This window comes from Bubalus kerabau, chromosome 4, assembly GCF_029407905.1.
Source record: "Bubalus kerabau isolate K-KA32 ecotype Philippines breed swamp buffalo chromosome 4, PCC_UOA_SB_1v2, whole genome shotgun sequence".
Lineage (NCBI taxonomy): Eukaryota > Metazoa > Chordata > Mammalia > Artiodactyla > Bovidae > Bubalus > Bubalus kerabau.
Genome location: NC_073627.1, coordinates 57,364,682 through 57,390,820, shown reverse-complemented (window position 1 = coordinate 57,390,820; position 26,139 = coordinate 57,364,682). Strand labels below are relative to the sequence as shown.

At 39.9% G+C, this 26,139-nt stretch overlaps 1 protein-coding gene across 1 annotated transcript in view; it reads left to right on the top strand.

Annotated features, from left to right (window-relative positions):
• The first annotated feature begins 21,223 nt into the window (after positions 1 to 21,223).
• The window catches only part of ANKFN1 (ankyrin repeat and fibronectin type III domain containing 1), a 168,118-nt gene continuing 163,202 nt past the window's right edge, over positions 21,224 to 26,139 (top strand). The window contains exons 1-2 of the mRNA XM_055577564.1: positions 21,224 to 21,424; positions 25,161 to 25,371. Of these exons, the coding sequence (XP_055433539.1) occupies positions 21,239 to 21,424; positions 25,161 to 25,371 (397 nt within the window). The 5' untranslated portion in view covers positions 21,224 to 21,238. The remainder of the gene's footprint in view (positions 21,425 to 25,160; positions 25,372 to 26,139) is intronic.

Genomic DNA, 26,139 nt, shown 5'->3' with positions numbered 1-26,139 from the left:
TTTAATCCAGAGCCTGTGTAGCAAAACCCTACAGATGAGAGTTTACACGGGGATGAGGAGATGCATGCCCCCTCCCTCATCTAACAGAGATTACACTTAGAGCATTGGAAGGGGAGCATAGAGATGAAAAATGGCATTTTTAAAAAACTTAAAATTCAAATAAATTGGTCATGTAAATAATTTTTTCATTATATTGCACAGTAATAACTGATTTTCTATACTTGGATAACAAGATATTGAAGGTCTTAAATGTTTGAAATAAACAAACATGTGAATACTTTGGGAGAGTTAATTCAAGGATGAAAGAACTCCATGTAATGAATTTATGACAACTTTAAGATGTTCAAATTACTCCTGTACCCATGTACATGGAATTAGCAGCTGCAAATGTATTATGATTTGAGGTGTTCTAGAAGGTTCATCTTCTCAAAAAAAAAAAAAAATCCATCTCCAGGACTAAAATAAATGAAATTATTTTATCTGGGATTCAGTTAAGCATTGCTGTCCTTTATGAAACACAGATATTTCTTCAGTTCAGTTCAGTTCAGTTCAGTCCCTCAGTCATGTCCGACTCTTTGTGACCCCATGAATCACAGCACGCCAGGCCTCCCTGTCCATCACCAACTCCCGGAGTTTACTCAAACTCATGTCCATCAAGTCGGTGATGCCATCCAGCCATCTCATCCTCTGTCATCCCCTTCTCCTCCTACCCCCAATCCCTCCCAGCATCAGGGTCTTTTCCAATGAGTCAACTCTTCACATAAGGTGGCCAAAATATTAGAGTTTCAGCTTTAGCATCAGTCCTTCCAATGAATATCCAGGACTGATCTCCTTTAGAATGTATTAAAATGGGCTGGTTGGATCTCCTTGCAGTCCAAGGGACTCTCAAGGGTCTTCTCCAACACCACAGCTCAAAAGCATCAGTTCTTCAGTGCTCAGCTTTCTTCACAGTCCCAACTCTCACACCCATACATGGCCACTGGAAAAACCATAGCCTTGACTAGACGGACCTCTGTTGGCAAAATAATGTCTCTACTTTTGAATATGCTATCTAGGTTGGTCATAACTTTCCTTCCAAGGAGTAAGCATCTTTTAATTTCATGGCTTCAATCACCATCTGCAGTGATTTTGGACCCCCAAAAAATAAAGTCTGACACTGTTTCCACTGTTTCCCCATCTATTTGCCATGAAGTGATGGGACCAGATGCCATTATCTTAGTTTTCTTAATGTTGAGCTTTAAGCCAACTTTTTCACTCTCCTCTTTCTTAGGACAGATAATAAATTAAGCCACTGATCCACATGCATATGAAATCCCTTCAGTTGTCTCCAACTCTTTGCAACCCCATGGACTGTAGCCCACCAGGCTTCTCTGTCCGTGGGGATTCTCCAGGCAAGAATACTGGAGTGGGTTGCCATGCCCTCCTCCAGGGGATCTTCCCAACCCAGGGATCAAACCTGCATCTCTAATATCTCCTGCATTGACAGGTGGGTTCTTTACCACTAGCGCCACCTGGGAAGGCCCAGTCACTGATATCTTACCATAAATGAATGTATTAAATATTTTAAATGCATGTGTTAAATGTATTTAAATGAATGTATTAAATATTTTGTACCTCAGGGGAAACCCAAAGAATGCTACATTAATATTATATTAATTCTATTGCTTTCTATCTATTTTATACCTGTCTCCAAGAGGTTCCTTCATAATTATTATTTCACTCTTGAACAGAAAACTAAATAGCCCTTAGGACAAGCTGCCTCATTTTTTAGTGAAATGCTTAGATTAGACAGTATCATCTAGACTTCCTCTAGGACCTTGAGAGTCACACTGTAGAAAGCTGGACTCGCCATCTTCCTTCTTTAAATCCACTTTTCCTCCTGTGTTTTTTTTTGTTTTGTTTTGTTTTTTAATTATTGGTGGAAGGCCTATGTACCTAGATAGCCAAGCAGAGAACATAGAAGTCAATTTCCTAATTCCTTGGCCTTTCCGTCCAATCACTCACCATGCTTGGTTCATTCTATCTTCTTCGCATTTTTAACCTGCCCAGCCCTCTCCATCTCTTCTGCCACCCACTGTAGTTGAAGTCACCCACTCCCACGGGGGCTTCTTCAAGACCTTGGTTTTCACTTGTCACTAGTCCTTGTCACCACCCTCTTCCCTTCTGGATGCCTCCATAGAAATTCTCTAAAAGTGCAAGCATCAGCTTTGTCTTAAAATCCTCTGCTGCTGCTGCTAAGTCGCTTCAGTCATGTCCAACTCTGTGCGACCCCAGAGACAGCAGCCCACCAGACTTCCCCATCCCTGGGATTCTCCAGGCAAGAACACTGGAGTGGGTTGCCATTTCCTTCTCCAATGCAGGGAAGTGAAAAGTGAAAGTGAAGTTGCTCAGTCGTGTCTGACTCCTAGCGACCCCATGGACTGCAGCCTACTAGGCCCCTCCATCCATGGGATTTTCCAGGCAAGAGTACTGGAGTGGGGTGCCATTGCCTTCTCTGTAAAATCCTCTAGCGATTCCTATTATGAACAGGTTGAAATCTGTGCTGCTTAGCGTGGCATGTGAAGTCCTTGATGACCCGAGCATACGACTTCTCCAGGCTTCTTTCTCAAGGTCCTGGAACGGTGGGTGAAATGTACCAGTGACCATGTCAGAGCCCAGAAAACTCCCATCAGAGCTCCTATAGACACTGATCTACCAGCAACACCATGATGGTTCACATCTCCATGTCCTAACCTGACCCAGCCTGCCAAGAATGCCTTTTTCTTTCCTTCCTACATTCCTGCTTGGGCACCACCTTCTCTAACCCCTTTCCCCATACCCACTTCTCCCATAACCACCTTCTGTCACCCACAAAGTTAATCACTTATTCCTTTTGCTACTTCTTGGCCTTTTAGACATTCGAGACCAGTGTCTAGACGTTAATTTATCAGATATAGACCCTTATTTCCTGGGTCTGAAACCTACATCTGTGCCTTAGTAGTGCCTCAATTTCTATGTCGAGTGAGGATGATAATAGCCCTTATTTCACAGGGCTATTGTGGGATTCAATGAATTGATACGTATATTATTATTCTAAACAGTGACTGTCTCAGAGAAGGTGCCAGGGAAGTAAAATATATTATTATTACATAATTTCACATATCACACTATTTCATAGCTGCATATACTTGTATAACTGCCTTCATTTTTAGCCTATGAGCCCCTTGGGGTACAGGTAGGTCAATCAACTTGTTTCAAATCGCCCAGGACTTTTCCAGTTTTAGCACTGTAAGTCCTGCAACCAGGGAAACCGCTCAGTCCCAGGCAAACCAAGCCAACTGATTACCCTATGAGGACCCTACCTTGTTCACTTCTGAATAAGGGTACATAGGTTACAAAGTAGATTATCCATAAGGATTTATTGAACTATAGAACCACTATTAATTGTCTTTTCACTTTCTACCTCATAAATACACTTTCAAACTTCAAAAATCAGTCTTCTTCTTGCTGTGAAGTCACAGCTGACTTTTAAAAACTTATCACTGAATAACTGAATATATTATTTTTTGAAAAATGCAGAGGAACTGAAAAGGATGCTTCCACCCTGTTATATACAGTCAGCGTAATAGAATCGGCCACACGCTAGCAACCGAAGACATACTCGTCATGTTAAGCAGCAGAGAATGGGGGAAGGGGTCATACTTTTCTGTCTAGTGACAGGCAGGCTGGAGTCTAAAGGTCCCTAGTTCACCTCACAGCCTGAAGAGCAATCTTGTCCCAGTCAGAAATGTCCCCTTCACTAAATGTATCTGTCTACCCAGCTGTCAGAAGTGGCTAGAATTCCTGTTTCTAATATGCTTTGTTTTACCAGCACTCCTCATTCAAACTGGCTCAGTTCATTTTTCACAGCACAAATACAACAAGAAAGTTCCACAACCAAGCGCCTATGAGACAGGGACTCTGGACATGCCAGAACTCATAATGAGGGCAAGATCTTGTCTTCAGAATCAAGGTCTAAGAAGCTGATAGGCAGCCAGACCAGAATAATAGCAGAGTTGCTAAGAGCAGGAGGTTTAGAGTCAGCGTTCCAATTCTACCTCCTCCATTTACTAGCTATAGGATCTTGGACAAATTACCTCACCCACCCTGGGCCTCAGTTTTCTTGTTTTTAAAATGATGATGTATTAGTAGTGCTGATTTCCTCATGAAAGTGAGAGTGAAGTTGCTCAGTTGTGTCTAAGTTTTTGCAACCCCATGGACTGTAGCCCACCAGGTTCCTCCATCCATGGGATTTTCCAGGCAAAAGTACTAGAGTGGGTTGCCATTTCCTTCTCCAGGGGGTCTTCCTGACCCAGGGATGAAACCTGGGTCTCCTGCATTGTAGGCAGACGCTTTACCATCTGAGCCACCAGGGAAGTCCTAATGGTCCTATGATTTCCTCATAGGATTGTTATTATATTTTGTCTTAGCCTATGAAAACAAAGCCTGAGGCACAGTCAATTGCAAATATTCTATTTGGTACTGACAGATGCAACCTCAGGGCATCAAACTTGAAGGAATAAAAGAAAATGAGCCAAAGAATGAGGGGGAACAAATACAGGTGGTTTGTAGCTGAACTAGCCAAAACATCACAAGAAAACACATATGGCTGTTTGGTTGCTGGTGACTGCTTCCAAGAAGCCTTCAAAACAGTCCACAGGGAAGGAATGGAGAGAAAACTATCTGCTGGATGCTCCCAGTCTCCTGACTTTCATGATCCAGCTTTCCCATATCTGGATAACGTTACCCAGTCCTTCACTGTAGCCGTGATTGAGGCTGGAGCCTCCCTCCGTGGGTCTAGTTGGGTCAGAGCTGTTGAAGCTACTGTTAGAACAAGCATGATGGGCCCGCCCTTCACTTGTGACAGCTGGGCCGTAAGAGACGGGTCGACAGCAGCGGCCACAGCTCTCTGTTTGAGCAAGCAGCCAAAGCCCAGGAAACAGGTAGTTTTGAAATAAATCTGAACAGACTCCACTCTCCGTAGGTTATTCTTGTCATTTTGGATGTGCATTGTCCAGGCTACTCTCACTCTTGCCTTACAGCTTGGCTATTCACAGGTCCAGGCCATAATAGTCAAAGAGCAGAAGTCTTTAATTTTCATTAAGTCCAATTTATCAGTTTATTTTATGGTTTGTGCTTTTTGGATCTCCTCTAAGAAATCATTATCTTATTCACGTTCACAAAGATTTTCTTTTATGTTTCCTTCTAGAAGTTTTAGTTTTAGCTTTCAAAGTTAGGTCGATGATCTATTTCAATTTAATTTGTATATATGATATGAAGTAGGAGTTAGGTTCTTTTCTGCATATGTATATCCCATTGTGCCATCACCCATTGTTTCAAAAGAATGCTGAAAAAATAATTTTTCTCTATTGAATTATCTTGACCCTTTGTGAAAAACCAGCTAACCATATATGTTCAGGCTATTTCTGGGCTCTCTATGCTGCTTCAGTCTCCTATATGTCTATCCTTATGCCATTGTCTTTATATATACAGCAATCCTTACACCAGTACCATATCTTGATTATTGTAGCTTTATAAGTCTTGAAATAAGGTTGTGTAAGCAACTTTGTTCTCTTTTCAACGTTGTTTTGACTATTTTAGATTCTTTCCATTTTCATACAGCTTGTCAATTTCTAGAAAGAAAAACAGACTGCTAGAATTTGCTTGTGAGCTCATTGAATCTATAGCTCAGTTCAGAAGAACTAGCAGCTTAACAATACTAATTCTTCTGATCTGATCATGAAGAAGGTCTACCTTTATTTATTTAGGTCTTCTTTAATTCACATATTAATGTCATGTAGTTTTAACTATAGTTTTGCAGATATTTTGTTGTATTTAGTTCTAAGTAGATTTTTGTGTATTTATTAGATTGTTCTACAGAGGTTTTATGTCATCTACAAATGAAGACAGTCTTCCTTGTTTCTTTCCAATCTGTGTGCCTTTATTTTTCTTATCTTACTTCACTGGCAAGGATGCCTAGTAAAACAGAAAAGGTAAGAATGGACAGTCTTGCATTTTTTCTGATCCTGGAAAGAAGGAGTTGGTTTGTAATCATTAAACATAATGTTGGCTATAAGTTTTTGTAGATTCTCTTTATCAGGTAGAAGAATTTCCCTTATATTCCTATTTTTTTTAATTTATAAATGGTTGTTGACATTATCAAATGCTATTTTATATACATCTATAAAGATGACCATATGGCTTTTCCCCTTTATTCTGTTAGTGCAACAAATTATGGTGAATGCTATACTAGCTTGCTTTCCTGCAATAAACCATGGTTGATCATGATATTATGCTTTTTGTATACTGCTAAATCCAGTGTGGATGTGTCTGGTAATGAAAGTAAAGTCCAGTGCTGTAAAGAGCAGTATTGCGTAGGGATCTGGAGTGTTAGACCCACAAATCAAGGTAAATTGGACATGGTCAAGTAGAAAATGGCAAGAGTGAACATTAATATTTTAGGAAACAGTGAACTAAAATGGATGGAAATGGGTGAATTTAATACAGATGACCATTATATCTACTACTGTGGGCAAGAATCTCTTCGAAGAAATAGAATAGTCCTTAGAGTCAACAAAAGAGTCCAAAATGTAGGAGTTGGGTGCAATCTCAAAAATGAGAGAATGATTTCAGTTCATTTCCAAGGCAAATCATACAGCATCACAGTAATCCAAGTCTATGACCCAACCACTAATGCCAAAGAAACTGAAATCGAATGGTTCTAGGAAGAACCTCAAGACCTTCTAGAACTGACGCCAAAAAAAAGATGTCCTTTTCATCATAGGTGATTGGAATGCAAAAGTATGAAATCAGGAGATACCTGGAGTAACGAGCAAGTTTGACCTTAGAGTACAAACTGAAACAATACAAAATGAATTTTGCCAAGAGAATGCACTGGCCATGGCAAACACCTCTTCCAACACAAGAGACGACTCTACACATGGACATCCCCAGATGGTCAATACTGAAATCAGATTAATTATATTCTCTGCAGCCGAAGATGGAGAAGGTCTGTGTCATTCAGTCACTCAGACATGTCCAACTCTTTGTGACCCCATGGACTGCAGCACACCAGGCTTCCCCTTCCTTTCCTATCTCCCAGAGCTTGCACAAACTCATGTACATTGAGTCTGTGATGCCATCTAACCATCTCATCCTCTGTCATCCCCTTCTCCTCCTGCCTTCAATCTTTCCCAGCATCAAGGTCTTTTCTAAGAATTCAGCTCTTCGCATAAGGTGAAGGTCTATACAGTTGTCAAAATCAAGACCTGGAGCTGACTGTGACTCAGATCATGAGCTCTTTATTGTATAATTCAGGCTTAAATTGAAGAAAGTAGGGAAAACTACTAGACCATTCAGATATGACCTAAATCAAATCCCTTATAATTCTATAGTGGAGGTGACAAATAGAATTAGATCTAGTAGACAGAGTGCTAAAGAACTATGGATGGGGGTTCTTAATACTGTACAGGAGGCAATGACCAAAATCATCCCAAAGAAAAAGAAATGCAAGAAGGCAAAGTGGTTATCTGAGTAGGCCTTACAAATAGCTGAGAAAAGAAGAGAAGGAACAGGCAATGGAGAAAGGAAAAGATATACCCAACTGAATGCAGAGTTCCAGAGAATGGCAAGGAGAGAGAAAATCTTAAGTGAACTGTGCAACAAAATAGAGGAAAACAATGGAATAGGAAAGACTAGAGATCTCTTCAAGAAAACTGAAGACATGAAGGCAATATTTCAGGCAAAGATGGGCACAGTAAAGGACAGAAACAGCAAGGACCTAACAGAAGCAGAAGAAATTAAGAAGAGGTGGCAAGAATACATAGAAGAACTGTACAAAAAAGTTCTCATGACCCAGATAACCACGATGGTGTGGTCACTCACCTAGAGCCAGACATCCTGGAGTGTGAAGTCAAGCGGGCCCTCGGAAGCTTTACTATGAACAAAGCTAGTGGAGGTGATGGAATTCCAGCTGAGCTCTTTCAAATCCTAAAAGATGATGCTGTGAAAGTGCTGCACTCAATATGCCAGAAAACTTGGAAAACTCAGTAGTGGCCATAGGACTGGAAAAGGTCAGTTTTCATTCCAATCCCGAAGAAAGGCAATGCCAAAGGATGTTCAAACTACCATACAATTGTGCTCATTTCAGATGCTAGCAAGTAATGCTCAAAATCCTTCAAGTTAGGCTTCAACAGTACATGAAGTGGGAACTTCCCAATGTACAAGCTGAATTAGAAAAGGCAGAGGAACCAGAGTTCAAATTCCCAACACCTACCAGATCATAGAAAAAGCAATAGAATTACAGGAAAAAAAAATCTACTTCTGCTTCATTGACTTTGCTAAACTCTTTTACTGTGATCACAACAAATTGTGGAAAATTCTTAAAAAGATGGGAATACCAGACCACCTTACCTGTCTCCTAAGAAACCTGTATGCAGATCAAGAAGCAACGATTGGAACTGGACATGGAACAAAGGATTGGTTCAAAATTGGAAAAGCAGTACATCAAGACTGTATATTGTCACCCTGCTTATTTAACTTATATGCAAAGTACAATCATGTGAAGTGCCAGGCTGGATGAAACACAAGCTAGAATAAAGATTGCCAGGAGAAATATCAACAACTTCAGGTATACAGATGATACCACTCTAATGGCATAAAACAAAGAGGAACTAAAGAGCTTCTTGATGAAGGTGAAAGAGGAGAGTGAAAAAGCTGGCTTAAAGCTCAACACTCAAAAAACTAAGATCATGGCACCCAGTTTCATTACTTCATGACAAATAGATGGGGGAAAAGTGGAAACAGTGACAGATTTTATTTGTCTGGGGTGCTCCAAAATCACCATGGATGATGACTTCAGCCATGAAATTAAAAGACACTTGCTACAATATCTTTATTTCAAGTTAAACCTGCAAGAGGACAGCTTCATTGAACTCTTTGCTGTGCAACATGAGGACTTCACTAAAGAAGACCTGATGGAATCGAAGGCCCGGAGAAAGGACAAAGAGAGACAAGGGGAGGAAGTAACTGAAGAGAGTCACAGTGCAGCAAATGGCAAGGGGATTTTCTTTATTTGAGGAGCACTGTTCGTGTTTGTGGCACAGGAGCTGAATATAGAACAGTGCACGAAAGTTGCAGCAGCTATTTGGAACGCAATCCGGAGCTACCATGTCATCTATGATAAGAAAAAGACCAAACAATAGCTACTGCCAAACATCACTGGGTTGTTTTTTCAAGAGTGTATATAGAAATGAATCCAACAAAGAACCAGAACCTGTGCCAGCAGGGTCAAGAGTGAGTGAAGCTGCAGCTTGCCCTCCGTCTCCTTTGGCTGGCAATCCATCACCTCTACCATCTCCACCCCCTCTTCCTTCTCCAGGCAGTAACTCCTCTTGCCTGGTCACTCACTGCCAGCCCCTGGATGCCATCTTTTGTACTGTTCTACTGTACTTTTCAAGGTTCTGTACTGTAAGATATATAGTGTTTTATTTTTTGATTTTTTTATATATGTTTGTGTATAGGTATTATAAACCTATTACAGAACAGTACTATACAGCTGGTTGTGTTAGTTGGGTACCTAACTTTGTTAGACCTACCAACAAACTGGATTAACAAATGTGCTCTTAGAACGCAACTCATTCATATGTAGGGGACCCACATATATATAAAATAGATAAATAACAAGGACCAATTGTATAGCACAGGAAACTATATTCATTATCTTATAATAACTTATAATAGAAACTCTGAATAAAGAAAATATATAATCTTATATTCAACTGAATCGCTTTGCTGTACATTAGAAACTAACATGACACTGTAAATCAACTATACTTCCATTAAAAATTAAAATTAGAAAAGAAACCCTACCATTAAAAAATCGGCCCTCAAAATAAAAAAGAATCAAAGTTAAAAAAAAAAGAGTGAATGATAATGATTCCTTCCATTTTTATGAAATTCTGGAAAATGGAACCAAATCTATAGTGTTAAAAAGCAGACCAATAATTGCTTGGGAACAGTGGACCTAAAATAAATATATATTCAGAAAATATTTATGGAACATCTATTTATTTCAAGCATTCTGTTAAACAATTGGTAAGTGTGCTGCTGCTGCTGCTGCTGCTAAGTTGCAGCAGTCGTGTCTGACTCTGTGCGACCCCATAGACGGCAGCCCAGCAGGCTCCTCTGTCCCTGAGATTCTCCAGGCAAGAACACTGGAGTGGGTTGCCGTTTCCTTCTCTAATGCAGAAAAGTGAAAAGTGAAAGTGAAGTCGCTCAGTCGTGTCCGACTCTTAGCGACCCCATGGACTGCAGCGCACCAGGCTCCTCTGTCCATGGGATCCTCCAGGCAAGAGTACTGGAGTGGGGTGCCATTGCCTTCTCCGTGGTATGTGTTACTTCACTTAAAACTTTAATACCCCTTTAGACATGACTATTAAAATTGAGATGGTAACACTGTTACAATGAGGAAATCAAAGCTAATATTTTGCTAAATATCATCCAGTTAATAAGTTAAAAAGCCAAAACCTGAAAGTAGATCAGACTTATATCAAAGTCCTTACTTTCGATACTGTACTTAAAACCACATCCTTCTGGCCTCTATGATTTTTCTGATGAAAAGTCAGCTCTAATTCATTTTGAGGATTCCTTGTACTTAAGGAGTTATTTCTTGCTTGTTTTCAAGATTTTCCCTTTGTCTTTAGCTTTTGAAAGTTTAATTATGATGCATCTAGGTGTGATTCTCTTTAACTCTATCCAACTTGGTGTTCACTAAATTCTTGGGTGTGTGTTTTTCATCAGTTTGAGGAAGCTTTTGGCCATTATTTTTTCAATATTCTTTCTCCTTCTGAAACTCCTATTAAATGTATGTTGCTTTACTTGATGGTGTCACAAAGATCTCCAAAACAATTTTTCTTCATTATTTTTTCCTTTTTACTCCTAAAACTGATTTCAATTGACCTGTCTTTGAGTTGGCTGATTCTTTATTCTGCCTTTTCAAATCTGATGTTGAGTCCCTCTAGTCAGTTTTTCATTTCAGTTATTGTGCTTTTCTTTTTGTTAGTATTATGGGGTTTTGCTGCTGTTGGTTTTGTTTATTTTTGGCTGCACTGGGTCTCCACTCCTGCACACAGGCTTTCTCTAGTTGCAGTGAGAGAGGGGGGTCTACTCTTTGTTGTGGTGTATGAGCTTCTCATTGCAGTGGTTCCTCTCGTTGGGGAGCACAGGTTCTAGGCATGTGAGCTTCTGCAGTTGCACTACTTGGGCTCAGTGGTTGTAGCACAGAGGCAAATCAGGGATCAAACGTGTGTCTCTGTATCGGCAGGTGGATTCTTAACCACTGGATCACCAGTGAAGTCCCAATTATTGTACTTTTCAACTCCAGAATTTTGTTTGGTTCTGGCTTTGCTTAATAAATTCTACCTTTTATTGATATTTTTTATATGGCAAGACATTCATTCTCTTGATTTCCTTTATTTCTTTAGACATAAATTCCTTTAGTTACTTGAACATATTTAAGATATCCAATTTAAGTCTTTGTCTAACAAGTCCAACATTTAGACTTCTTCAAGGGCAATAGTAACATATTGTTTTATTTCCTGTGAATGGAAAATAGCTTTGGTATATTTAATACTTTTTTCTGTTGAAAACTAGGCATCTTAAACAATATAATGTGGCAACTCTAGAAATCAGATTGTCCCCTAACTGAACTTGTAAAGTCCAGAACTAAATCTGTAAAGCCTGTATTTTCATCATATGTGGCCACTGAAGTCTTTGTTTGGTTAACTTTGTTGTTTTTCAGTCGTTCAGTCATGTCCAATTCTTTATGATCCCATGAAGTGCAGAATGTCAGGCTTCCCAGTCCTTCACCATCTTCCTGAGCTTGCTCAGCTCATGTCCATGGAGCTGGTGATGCCATCCAACCATCTCATCCTCTGTTGTCCGCTTCTCTTCCCACCTTCAATCTTTCCCAGCATCAGGGTCTTTTCTAATGAATTGGCTCTACACATCAGGTGACCAAATTATTGGAGCTTCAGCTTCAGCATCAATCCTTCCAATAAATATTCAGGATTGATTTCCTTTAAGATTGACTGGTTTGATCTCCTTGCAGTCCAAGGGACTCTCAAGAGTCATCTCCAACACCATAGTTCAAAAGTGTCAGTTCTTCAATGCTCAGTCTTCTTTATGGTCCAACTCTCATATCCATACATGACTACCAGAAAAACCATAGCTTTGACTATACGGATTTTTGTTGGCAAAGTAATGTCTCTGCTTTTTAATATGCTGTCTAGGTTTATCATAGCTTTTCTTCCAAGGAGCAAGCATATTTTAATTTCGTGACTGCAGTCACCATCTGCAGTGATTTTGGAGCCCAAGAAAAAGTGGTCAGCTAATGATCAAATAAAATTTTCATTAAAGGGCTAGAATCAATCTTGGCAGAGTGGCTCTATGTGTATGTTGGGCACCTTCAATACTCATCAGGCAGTTGACAGCTCTGTGGTAGCCTTCATTCTCACTGGCACAGTGGTAAAGAATCTGCCTGTCTGTGGCGGATTCATTTTGATATTTGGCAAAACTAATACAATTATGTAAAATTTAAAAATAAAATAAAATTTAAAAAAAATAATAAAATAAAATAAATAAGAAAAAAAAAAAAAAAGAATCTGCCTGTCAATGCACGAGATGCAAGAGATGTGAGTTTAATCCCTGGGTGAGGAAGATCCCTTGGAGTAAGAAATGGCAACCCAGTCCAGTATTCTTTCCTAGAAAATTTCATGAACAAAGGAGCCTGGTGGGCTACAGTCCATGGGGTCGCAAAGAGTCAGACACAGCTGAGTAGTTAGGCACACACAGCACTTAGCCTTCACATCCTGCTTGCACAGACCTCAAACTCAGACAGAGATGAGAGCTTAGGACCTTCTCAGGTATTTTACGAGAATCCTCTCTCATCTGGGAATGCCTGTGATCTGCTACATCCCCAGGAATGGGTCAGAACTCTTCAAAGTCTTCTTTGGACATCTAATTCTCCAACATTTTATTTTAAGCTTTCTGGTTACCTACTGTTTGTTACCACTCTTATCCGCCACCTCAGACAGCTATAATATTAAGTCATCACTGGTGTTTGTTTTCAAACACATGCCCCAGAGGAAAAGTTATTTGCACTTGATGAGCTCTGAGTTAGATCAAATTTTAAAAAGCCTTGTGAGTGAATTCTTTCAGGGAAACACCAGACATGTCAAAAAAATCACAATTCTCTCAAGATGGGTTTTATCTCTATCACCATTCTGCACCATCCATTGGCTACCAGACTACAGTTTAGTCTTCAAGGCTACCACTGAGTTGATAGGAGTGAAGCATGTTTTAAAATGCCACAAAGCTCAATATTCTTAGCAAATTCAGTTACTTTTCTTGAATAAACACTTCCTGCATTGCTGCAAAATTTTGGTTAATTTCCTGGGTTTTGAAAAATTAATGCGGACAATTTTTGCGAAGAAGAGGATCTTCAGCGGTCCTAATTTTGGCATTCCCACTGTCATACTTTTCTTTTGCTTTTAATATCTCTGTAAAATGTTTAATTAGGTATACCACTTGTAAATGGCAATTTAAAAATCTCAATTGGAGAATTTTATCTTTTATTAGGAAAAGTAAACCATTTGAATGTATTGTGCTCACTAATAATATATTCAGTCTTAACCCTACTCCTTCATTTTACATTTCATTTATTATATTTTCTACTTTTATTTCTTTTTATTTTTCAAGTATTTTTAGACTTATTTTCATTCCCCCCTTCCCCCTAATAGTTTGGAGCTCTACTTACTATTTCTGTTTTACCATAAGTTACCGTAAACATACAGATTAAAATATATAAATGTATTTTTATCACAATAAAGGCTAAGTAGTATAAGTACATAAATCAGATTTCAAGACAATGTTTAAAACAAAGAAAACTAAATTATTACAGTGTACTTTGGTATTTCTACCTTAGGAAAAAGACTTGAAGTAACTTTAATAATTGCTGCTATTTATTGAGTGAGTATTATGCACCAAACAGGATGCTAACCTTTCAGTTGTGAATTTATTTAATCTTCACAACTCTGTAATAAATCTTTTTATACATAATTAGACTAGCTCAGAGAATTTTGTCAAAGTGTCCAAAGTTACATCAATTACAGATAACAATATCATGGTTCAAGCTTGGCTCTGCCAAATTCCAGAGCCAAAGTTATTCTGCTTCTCAAATGCTTTCCTCTTTCCATGGTGAAAATTTAAGAGCACATTTAGTTGGGAGGGGGGCGGTGGTGGTGTACATGTTTATGAGAACAGATAATAGAAAGTTGTCCTCCTAAGTATCTCTCATCAGAAAAAATTCTATGTATAAAGGAGAAAAAGAAAGTATGATGGGTGAAATCTGGAAACATGCTAAAGGATGGCCTGGAAGGAAGGGACAGCTGGGATGGTATGAGAAGGAAGTCAAAGAAAGAGAAGAAGCCAGTCTCTTCTGAGTGAAGGGAACAGATGGGAGATGAGCAAAGACAAAAGAGGCCACGTGGGTAGGTGTCATCAGTTAGAGGGAAAGTCACTAGAATTTGATCAATAGACAAGAATTTATTTACTGGACTCCTGGGCACTGTGAGAGATACTAAAGAATGTTCACTCATTTGGGGAATGATAATGATGAGGACAAGATAGATGGCTCAAACTGGGGCAATAATGCTGAAGGAAATGACTAGAGGCAGGAGGAGGCAGAAATAAATAAGACAATCCCCATATGAGCTAGCTTGCACATCAGATATCTGACATTTCTATGAGAATGGTAAGATATAGAGGAGATGCTATAGTTTCTATTGAATTATAGGTAAAAGATTTGTGGACAGAAGGAGAAAGGTGCCATATCACCTGCCCTTTCCATTTCTGCTTTTGTGTAAATTAAAAGATTATTGAAGATGAATGAAAATGCACCCCCAGGTACATACATTACTACAGACAATGCTTTACATCCTCCTTCTAAATGTAAATATGGCCATTTAGCTAAGACTAGGTAGGGCCTGATGAAAACTATTAATATCAAATAAGTCTAGTCTCCTCAGTAGGCACTAAGAAGTCTTTGTGTTGAAGAAAATTACAAGCAAGATTTAATAGGTGCCTAAAGACGTTCAACAATGTAATGAAGAGGGATCTCCACTCATTAAATTGCAAAGAAGTCAAGGTTAGTTGGTGCTAGTGGAAATGGAACCCAATTCAGAGGCATGAGCAGAAATAAGCTTTCTAGGTAGACCCTTACTATATAATATATAATAGATTCTCATATGTGCATTCATTTTCTCTCAAGTATCTACTGAATATATTCTACAACAAAAATGATAGCTGCCAGGAGTCTTCTTATATTCTAAGTTCTTTACATTCATTATTTCATCAAATCCTCACAACCATAATACATAATTGTTGTTATTGTCCCTATTTTATAAATGAGAAAAATGAGATTCAGACACATTAAAACAACTGACTCAATATCACATAGTCAGTAGGTAGAAGAGGAACAATTCACATCTTCAGTTCAGTTCAGTCGCTCAGTCATGTCCGACTCTTTGCAGCCCCATGGACTGCAGCACACCAGGCCTCCCTGTCCTTCACCATCTCCTGGAGCTTGCTCAAACTCATGTCCATCAAGTCAGTGATGCCATCTAACCATCTCATCCTCTGTCATCCCCTTCTCCTCCCGCCTTCAATCTTTCCCAGCATCAGGGTCTTTTCCAAGGAGTCAGTTCTTCACATCAGGTGGCCAAAGTATTGGAGCTTCAGCTTCAGCATCAATCCTTCCAATGAATATTCAGGACTGATTTCCTTTAGGATGGACTGGTTTGATCTCCTTGCAGCCCAGGGGACTCTCAAGAGTCTTTTCCAATACCACAGTTTAAAACCATCAATTTTTCGGTGCTCAGCTTTCATTATAGTCTATCTCTCACATCCATACATGACTACTGGAAAAACCATAGCTTTGACTGTATGGACCTTTGTCAGCAAAGTAATGTCTCTGCTTTTTAATATGCTGTCTAGGTCAGTCATAACTTTTCTCCCAAGAAGCAAGCATCTTTTAATTTCATGGCTGCAGATACCATCTGCAGTGATTTTTGGAGCCCAAGAAAATAAAGTCTGTCACTGTTTCCATTGTTCCCCCATCTATTTGCCATGAAGTGATGGGACGGGATGCCATGATCTTTGTTTTTTGAATGCTGAGTTTTAAGCCAACTTTTTCACTCTCCTCTTTCACTTTCATTAATCTGTGTTATATTTCTTTTACCCTGAGACAGGCATCTTTTAAGTAGTGGGGAGATAAAAATTAATACTTGGCAGTCTTTGTTCTTGTGAATCATATAGACAAGCTGGGAGAAAGAATGCCAAACAAACAGTTGGGATGGGATAAAATAGTATACCTGTAGCAGATTCATTTTGATATTTGGCAAAACTAATACAATTATGTAAAGTTTAAAAATAAAATAAAATTAAAAAAAATATTTACTGTAACAGGCATATACTGAGTGAATGAGTAAAGAAATACACACATTTGCCTGGAGGTGTCAGAAACTACTTGAGCCCACACTTTAAGGATCAGCAATTGTTTTCCCAGGGGATGAAGGCACAGATGGAATTTTAATACATACAAATCAGTGCATATAATGACCCAGAGGTAGGAAAGAGTTTGAACTATTTAGGAAACTCTAAGGCGGTCAGAAAGACTGAAACATAAAAAGTAGAAGTACAGTATCAGATGAAGCTAGAGAGGCAAGCACTTGTTTGTCAGGCTGAAGAAGGTAGGTAATACCTGTAGGAACTGGAGAATCATGGAACTCTATCCTATGAAGAGTTTGGTCAATAAAAGAGATTTTACAAGATATTATTTCAGAGCCCATAGGCTAAAAAAAATTCAAAAACTGGAGATGTCCAGGTCACAGCTAAATGGTAGCAATACAAATAGAAAACACTATTAGAAATTTGAGGGCAGGAGGTGTGAAGGCAGCAGCATGTTCCAGAGACCTGGGTGCAATGCACCAGAGGTTGCACCAGGATAGAGACACTTTGCACATAACTAACTGCCTTAGCCAGTTATTCCATTCTTGCATTTGTTCACCCAATACATATATGCTAGGCAACCATAGCCTTGGCAGCATTAGTATTTCAACAGCAATACCTACATAATGGTGGATGGCTTTTGAAATCCATGGCTGATCTCCTGGAAATTGACATCAGGTATGAGTGGCAACCCACTCCAGTACTCTTGCCTGGAAAATCCCATGGATGGAGGAGCCGGGTAGGCTGCAATCCATGGGGTCGGGAAGAGTTGGACACGACTGAGCGACTTCACTTTCACTTTTCACTTTCCTGCATTGGAGAAGGAAGTGGCAACCCACTCCAGTGTTCCTGCCTGGAGAATCCCAGGGACAGCAGAGTCTGATGGGCTGCCATCTATGGGGTTGTACAGAGTCGGACACGACTGAAGCGACTTAGCAGCAGCAGAAGCATGATGTTGGTGAACATTGCTTCTTAAATTGAAGAAAGTAGGGAAAACCACTAGACCATTCAGGTATGACCTAAATCAAATCCCTTACGATTATACAGTGGAAGTGAGAAATAGATTTAAGGGACTAGATCTGATAGACAGAGTGCCTGATGAACTATGGACAGAGGTTCGTGACATTGTACAGGAGACAGGGATCAAGACCATCCTCATGGAAAAGAAATGCAAAAAAGCAAAATGGCTGTCTGAGGAGGCCTTACAAATAGCTGTGAAAAGAAGAGAAGTGAAAAGGGAAGATATAAGCATCTGAATGCAGAGTTCCAAAGAATAGCAAGGAGAGATAAGAAAGCCTTCCTCAGCTATCAGTGCAAAGAAATAGAGGAAAACAATAGAATGGGAAAGACTAGAGATCTCTTCAAGAAAATGAGAGATACCAAGGGAACATTTCATGCAAAGATGGGCTCAATAAAGGACAAAAATTGTATGGACCTAATGGAAGCAGAAGATATTAAGAAGAGCTGACAAGAATACACAGAAAGTGAAAAGTGAAGTCACTCAGTCATGTCCAACTCTTTGCAACCCCGTGGACTGTAGCCCACCAGGCTCCTCCGTCCATGGAATTCTCCAGGCAAGATTCCTGGAGTGGGTTGCCATTTCCTTCTCCAGGGGACCTTTCCAACCCAGGGATTGAACCCAGGTCTCCCGCATTGCAGGCAGACACTTTTAACCTCTGAGCCACAAGGGAAGCCCCGAGAATACACAGAAGAACTGTACAAAAAAGATCTTCACAACCCACATAATCACGATGGTGTGATCACTCACCTAGAGCCAGACATCCTGGAATGAAAAGTCAAGTGGACCTTAGAAAGCATCACTATAAACAAAGCTAGTGGAGGTGATGGAATTCCAGTTGAGCTATTTCAAATTCTGAAAGATGATGCTGTGAAAGTGCTGCACTCAATATACCAGCAAATTTGGAAAACTCAGCAGTGGCCACAGGACTGGAAAAGGTCAGTTTTCATTCCAATCCCAAAGAAAGGCAATGCCAAAGAATGCTCAAACTACTGCACAATTGCACTCATCTCACACGCTAGTAAAGTAATGCTCAAAATTCTCCAAGCCAGGCTTCAGCAATATGTGAACCATGAACTTCCTGATGTTCAAGCTGGTTTTAGAAAAGGCAGAGGAACCAGAGATCAAATTGCCAACATCTGCCGGATCATGGGAAAAGCAAGAGAGTTCCAGAAAAACATCTATTTCTGCTTTATTGACTATGCCAAAGCCTTTGACTGTGTGGATCACAAGAAACTGTGGAAAATTCTGAAAGAGATGGGAATACCAGACCACCTGACCTGCCTCTTGAGAAACCTGTATATACAGGTCAGGAAGCAACAGTTAGAACTGGACATGGAACAACAGACTGGTTCCAAATAGGAAAAGGAGTACATCAAGGCTGTATATTGTCACCCTGCTTATTTAACTTATATGCAGAGTACATCATGAGAAACGCTGGGCTGGAAGAAACACAAGCTGGAATCAAGATTGCCGGGAGAAATATCAATAACTTCAGATATGCAGATGACACCAGCCTTATGGCAGAAAGTGAAGAGGAACTAAAAAGCCTCTTGATGAAAGTGAAAGAGGAGAATGAAAAAGTTGGCCTAAAGCTCAACATTCAGAGAAGATCATGGCATCTGGTCCCATCACTTCATGGGAAATAGATGGGGAAACAGTGTCAGACTTTATTTTTATGGGCTCCCAAATCACTGCAGATGGTGATTGCAGCCATGAAATTAAAAGACGCCTACTCCTTGGAAGGAAAGTTATGACCAACCTAGATAGCATATTAAAAAACAGAGACATTACTTTGCCAACAAAGGTCCATCTAGTCAAGGCTATGGTTTTTCCAGTGGTCATGCATGGATGTGAGCGTTGGACTGTGAAGAAAGCTGAGCACTGAAGAATTGATGCTTTTGAACTGTGGTGTTGGAGAAGACTCTTGAGAGTCCCTTGGACTGCAAGGAGATCCAACCAGTCCATTCTCAAGGAGATCAGTCCTGGGTGTTCATTGAAGGACTGATGTTGAAGCTGAAACTCCAGTACTTTGGTCACCTCATGCAAAGAGTTGACTTATTGGAAAAGACTCTGATGCTGGTAGGGATTGTGGGCAGGAGGAGAAGGGGACGACAGAGGATGAGATGGCTGGATGGCATCACTGACTCAATGGACATGAGTTTGCGTAAACTCCAGGAGTTGGTGATGGACAGGGAGGCCTGGCATGCTGCAGTTCATGGGGTCGCAGAGAGTCAGACACGACTGAGCGACTGAACTGCACTGATGATGTTGGTGAGGATCTGTTTACAGATATGTGGAATAGTAGTCTAATACTACTTGGAGAATGCCAGCAGTAAGTGTCCTGGAGGACTCTATCTGGAGTATCTGGGGTGACAAGGGATGAGCCTTTGGGTGTATTTGTTCAGTCACTAAGTTGTGTCCAACTCTTTGTGACCCCATGGACTGCAGCATGCCAGGCATCCCTGTCCTTCACTATCTCCCAGAGTTTGCTCAAATTCATGTCAGTGATGCCATCCAATCATCTCATCCTCTGACATCCCTTTTTCCTCCTGCCCTTCTTCCATCAGCATCAGGGTCTTCTCCAACGAGTCAGCTTTTCGCATCAGGTGGCCAAAGTATTGCAGCTTCAGCTTCAGCAACAATCCTTCCAATGAATATTCAAGGTTGATTATCTTTAGGAGTGACTGGTTTGATCTCCTTGCCATCCAAGGGACTCTCAAGTCTTCTCTAGTACCACAATTCAAAAGCATCAATTCTCAGCCTTCTTTATTGTCCAACACTCACATCTATGCATGACAACTGAAAAAAAAACATAACTTTGACTAGATGGACGTTTGTCAGCAAAATGATGTCTCTGCTTTTTAATATGTGTCTAGGTTTGTCATAGCTTTTCTTCCAAGGAGCAAGCATCTTTTAATTTCATGGCTGCGGTCACCATCCGCAGTGATTTTGGAGCTCCCCCAAAATAAAATCTACCACTGTTTCCAATTGTTCCCCATCAATTTGCTAAGAAGTGATGGCATTGGGTGCCATGATCTTAGTTTTTTGAGCCTATGGGTACATGAGTACAAATTCCCCAAAAGTCTGGGCACTAGAGTAGTTCAATGAATCTCATATAACAGGCACAGTTTAACACCTTGAGAGAAGAAGATCTTCAGGAAAAAACCACACTCTCTTATACACCCAACAGAAGATAGCATGTAAAGTATAAGTAGCAAAATTCCAATTATATAAAGCCAACAAGAATTGAACAGACACCCTGGGTTATAGAATTCAGATATTACCTCCCAGTGGGACAGAGATCGAAAGATTTTGAGTAGAGGCTCAAATCATACATATGTTTGTATGTGAATGTATTTGTTTATATAGTAAATGAATGTTGTCATTTCATTCTTGTCACCAATTATCTGTATGGCCATAAACAAGCTGTTTCCCTTCCCGGGGTTACAGCTTTCTCATCTATAAGGTGAAAAAGCTGGATCTGATGATCTCTAAGTTCCCTTCCAGCTATAATATTTTATTAAGATTCCAGATGGTTACTGGAGATGATAAAATTCTTTGTCAACTTATAATTACACTATGTAAATTATTATAACATTTGATTTTTCTCCTCCTAGGAATTGTCGTGTGAAGATGACCCAACAAATGCAGAATTTACATCTTTCTCAGTCAAAAAAACACAGCACCCCTTCGTCTCCCAATGCTGCCAAACGCCTGTACCGGAACCTCTCAGAGAAACTGAAAGGCAGCCACTCTTCATTTGATGAGGCCTATTTTAGGACAAGAACTGACCGGCTGAGTCTCAGAAAGACTTCGGTGGTAACCAAACTCTTTTTATTCCCATCTTGGTTTGATTTGTGCCGTTGTGTTTGGATTTAAGGAGATTTTAAGATGATCCTCATTAACTTCTGAACCTGATGTTTGCAAGTTTATAAATGTTGAGAGTCAAGTAAGGCAGGAACTGCACATTTATATCTTAGCCAAAGTTGGACTGACTGGGAGATTTCCCTTCCTTTTTCTTAATTTCTTTTCCTTTATTTCCCCTTAGTTTTTCTTTCTCTAATAAACCGAAGAACTCCCAAAAGAGAGAGTTTGAGATCAGATAGGCTTTCTTGGGAGATCCAGTGTCGATTCAAATACTGAATAAACAATGAACAATATTCTATTTACTTACTTATAATGTGTACCCTATATGCTTTCCAAAGGCTTTCAAGACAGAATCCAGGCAAAAAAAATGCAAATATATTATATAATGGTAAATAAATGGATCAATGATAATAATGGGGGACAGCAAAGGAGTAGGAGAGGGACAAAGGAAGGAAGAAAAAAAACTAGAAAAAGAAAACAGTGAGGTTAGAAAGGGAAATAGATATACTAAAATCCTAGGCAAAAACAGTACCTGAAATTTATCATTACATTTATCTCTGAGTTCCCAGTCGGTCAAAGAAGAAAGGGAAGGACAATTGGTAACAGCACTCCATTAGCTAATAATTGAAAGTATACCAAATGATATCTTCCTGTTGCTAAGTCCTCTGGCCTTTATAAGATACAGTGAATGGAAATGGCAACCCACTCCAGTATTCTTGCCTGGAGAATCCCAGGGATGGGGGAGCCTGGTGGGCTGCCGTCTATGGGGTCGCACAGAGTCGGACACGACTGAAGCGACTTAGCAGCAGCAGCAGAATTATGTAATGGAGAATAAAGAGTAGTACTGGGGATGTTTTGACATTCTCATATGGGAGGTTCTTATATTGCCCCTTGGTAAAAGCTGAGCGCATAACATTAACATGATCAAGAAGGATGTCTATGCAGGGGTTTATTTCACCATTTGTTTGAGCTTAAAACAGAAATAAGCCCTAGCCTTCCCATATAGAAGCATACTGGAGTTCACCAAAAAAAGCATGGAGAAGGAAATGACTTAAGAGTGAGAACAAATGCGATGGCATATGAGAAATTAGACATACTAAGAATCACAAAAAAATACACAACTGTGTTGTTTGGAGAGGGAAGCATATTAACTTTGCACTTTGGTTTCTAATTTTTCTCATTTCAAACACATCTTCTAGGAGGACTTGGTTAAGCTATGGCCTAAGCATCAGAGGCTCTTCAGCTTTAGCAAATTGTCGACAAAACACTTTTTTAGTCAGCAGACTGCCATGTGGCAAAGAGAACTGCATATCAAATAGCTCCACCCCTTGGGTCCCCATGGTCAAAACAAGTATTTGCATCATAACTCTGTGTTTTCCTCAAATTTCATTCATGTGTTATGCACTCAGTTAAGCCAACCTACAGCCTTTGAAGGAAAAAATAGATTTTTGATGAGACTAAAAATAAAACCTGCCAACCTTAGTATTTGGTTACTAAAGGTTTAATCAGACAACCCATATGCTAGGTCAGGACCACTGGTATTTCAACATGTTTAACCACCAGGCAATTCCTGGAAAAGATACCAGATAAATGTATGAATAGTATATGTGTTGCTCTTCTCCCATGAGCTATAAAAATATGTATTTGAGATAATTCTAAAGGTTTTCTCCTTTGTTTATTATTAATATTCTGAAAGAAACTTTCAAAGGAAATATATTGTCTCTAGCTATTTTTTTTCTATAGGTGATTTGTATCCAATGAATATTGAAATTTTGGCCTTCTCAGGCAGCAAAGCAGTTTGTTACCTAATCCACTGAAACCTTCCCTGAACACTACCTCTTGATTCCCTCATCTGAGGTTTCAGAAATGCGAGGTATTCAGTGACTGTGACTCCAGGTTGAGAAAGCGCAGAGGTTAGTACAAAGGAGTTAGGGAGTCAGTCTGCAGGCAGTGTGGATCTATTAGAAATTTGTAAATAGCGAAGGGACATGTAGCATTGTAAATTTTAGAAAGATTACTCTTGTATGGAGTAGTGATGGAGGAGACTCAGACAAGAAACAGGTAGGTCGTTGCCATAATCTGGGAACAGTCTGAGCAACAGTCTGGACATGCGGCTGGAAAAGGAGGGGCTAACAGAGAAAGGGCATGTACTCTCAATTGCAAGCTAGTCAAAATGTAAGTTACCTGAGCTATGTTATCTATGCCAGCATTCTCCATACTACGTTTTGTAGAACATTATTCCAGGACAGTTAAAACAAACACAATGAAAAATATCTTCTGTGGAAAAAATTATTTGAAACAGGTCATATTTCTCACCTATGAGAGGATCATAATTGCATATTAAAATTAGTAAAGGCCTTGGGACTTCCCTAGTAGCTCAGGGGCAAAGAATCTGCCTGCCAATACACAAGACACAGGTTCTATCCCTGATCTGGGAAGATGCTACTTGCCACAGAGCAACTAAGTCCATGCAACATAGCTATTGAGCCCATGCTCTGGAGCTAGTGAGCCTCAACTGCAGAGCCCACAAGCCACAGTTACTGAAGTCCGTGTGCCCTAGAGCCCATGCTCCATAACAAGTGAAGCTTCTGCAATGAGAAGCTTATGCACCACAGCTAGAGAGGAGCCCCCACAGCAGCATAGCTAGAAAAAACCCATGCAGCAACAAGGACCCAGCACAGCCAAAAATAAAATAAAATTAGTTTTTAAAAGATGTTAAAACATAATAGTATACAGAAAATTATGTTCAGTCCAGTTCAGTCGCTCAGTCATGTCCAACTCTTTGCAACCCCATGGACTGCAGCACACCAGGCTTCCCTGTCCATCACCAACTCCCAAAGCTTACTCAAACTCATGTTCATGGAGTTGGTGATGCCATCCAACCATCTCATCCTCCATCGTCCCCTTCTCCTCCTGCCTTCAATCTTTCCCAACATCAGGGTCTTTTCCAGTGAGTCAATTCTTCACATCAGGTGGCCAAAATATAAAATAAAATTATTTTTTAAAAGATGTTAAAAATAATAATAATATACAGAAATTATGTAATGTAATTTATTTTAAAAAAATTAGCAAAGACCTTGAGAGGTCTTACAGTAAAATAATGCAATAACTTGATGTAATCTAATATTGACCAATTTCATTTGACCATATGTTACTTTCTTCATAGAACACCTCATAATGGCCTCCTGAACAGTATTCCACAGAAGACTGTTTTGAGAAAAACTGATGTTTGCTCTTATCTATAGACTGTATACTGAATTGTCTCCACGCATCTAATTGTACAGATCTTTTCAATGCTCATTAGAAAGATGGAGGGAGGGCCCAACAGGGTTTGCTTTAGAGACCTTGGAGTAAAAGGGCTTCTCTGGTGGCTCAGTCGATAAAGAAACTGCCTGCAATGCAGGAAACCCAGGTTCGATTCCTGGGTCAGGAAGATTCCCTGGAGAAGGAAATGGCTACCCACTCCAGTATTCTTGCCTTGGAAATCCCATGGACAGAGGAGCCTGGTCAGCTACAGCCCATGGGGTAGCAAGAATCGGACAGGACTTAGTGACTAAACCACCACCACCATCATACCACTTATAAGTGGAAATGTAGTCCCTGAAGCAGTCCCTGAAATCTACAACAGCCAGGCCATGAAGACAAGCTGGTCGATGAAACTGTGCTAACCTACTTCATTCTTCTCCAGAACTTCCAGGGCAATGAAGCCATGTTTGAAGCAGTTGAACAGCAAGACATGGATGCTGTGCAGATCCTCCTGTATCAGTACACACCAGAAGAACTAGATCTCAACACACCTAACAGTGAGGGGTTGACACCTCTGGATATTGCCATCATGACCAACAATGTACCCATTGCTAGGATTCTTCTGAAGACAGGGGCCCGAGAAAGTCCACACTGTAAGTAAACTTGAGAATAAAACATATACTATTAAGGCCAGACCCCAGCTTTATACCACGGAAGTAGTCGTTACTGGCCATTGGAAAGAATGATTGACTAACCGTAGGCTCTGAAATCCTTTACATGTTTTCATAAACTGTCATGCAGATAGTGATGGTGCTTATATGTCTAAACATCCAGTTACACTTTAAATAGATTATACGCAGTGGTATTGAACAGGAACCTCAAAGGAACTTCCTCTTAAGAATTCAACGCAAGTTTTAAGATATGCGAAATACCCCAAACAAGGCTATAGCACAGGAAGTATACACAGAGAAAAGAATGAGATAGAAAAAAGAATGAGCGTGTGTGTGTTCGTGTCTTTCTATTCACAGTCAATATGGTGGCTCCATTCATTTATTCACTTAATCAGCAAACACCAAAGAAAGGCCACGTTCTAAGGACTTGGAATGCAGTGGTGAGCAAGATAAAATCTCTGCACTTATAGAACTTATATTCCAGTGGAGGAGGTTTCCAACAAGCCAGAAAATAAATCAAATATAAATTCAAATAGTGATAAACACTAAGAAGAAATAAAGTGAATGAATGGGTAGAGATGGATAGAGTGGGACTATTTTAATAGAGTTGGGCAAGAGGAGTGTCTCTGGTGTAGTGACACGTGCTCCTAGTCCTAGATGATGCAAGGGATGATCCATGAGAAGATCTGGGGCTAAATCTAGGCAGAGTGAATGGCAGGTAGAAAGGTTCTGAGGCAGGCAGGAATGAGA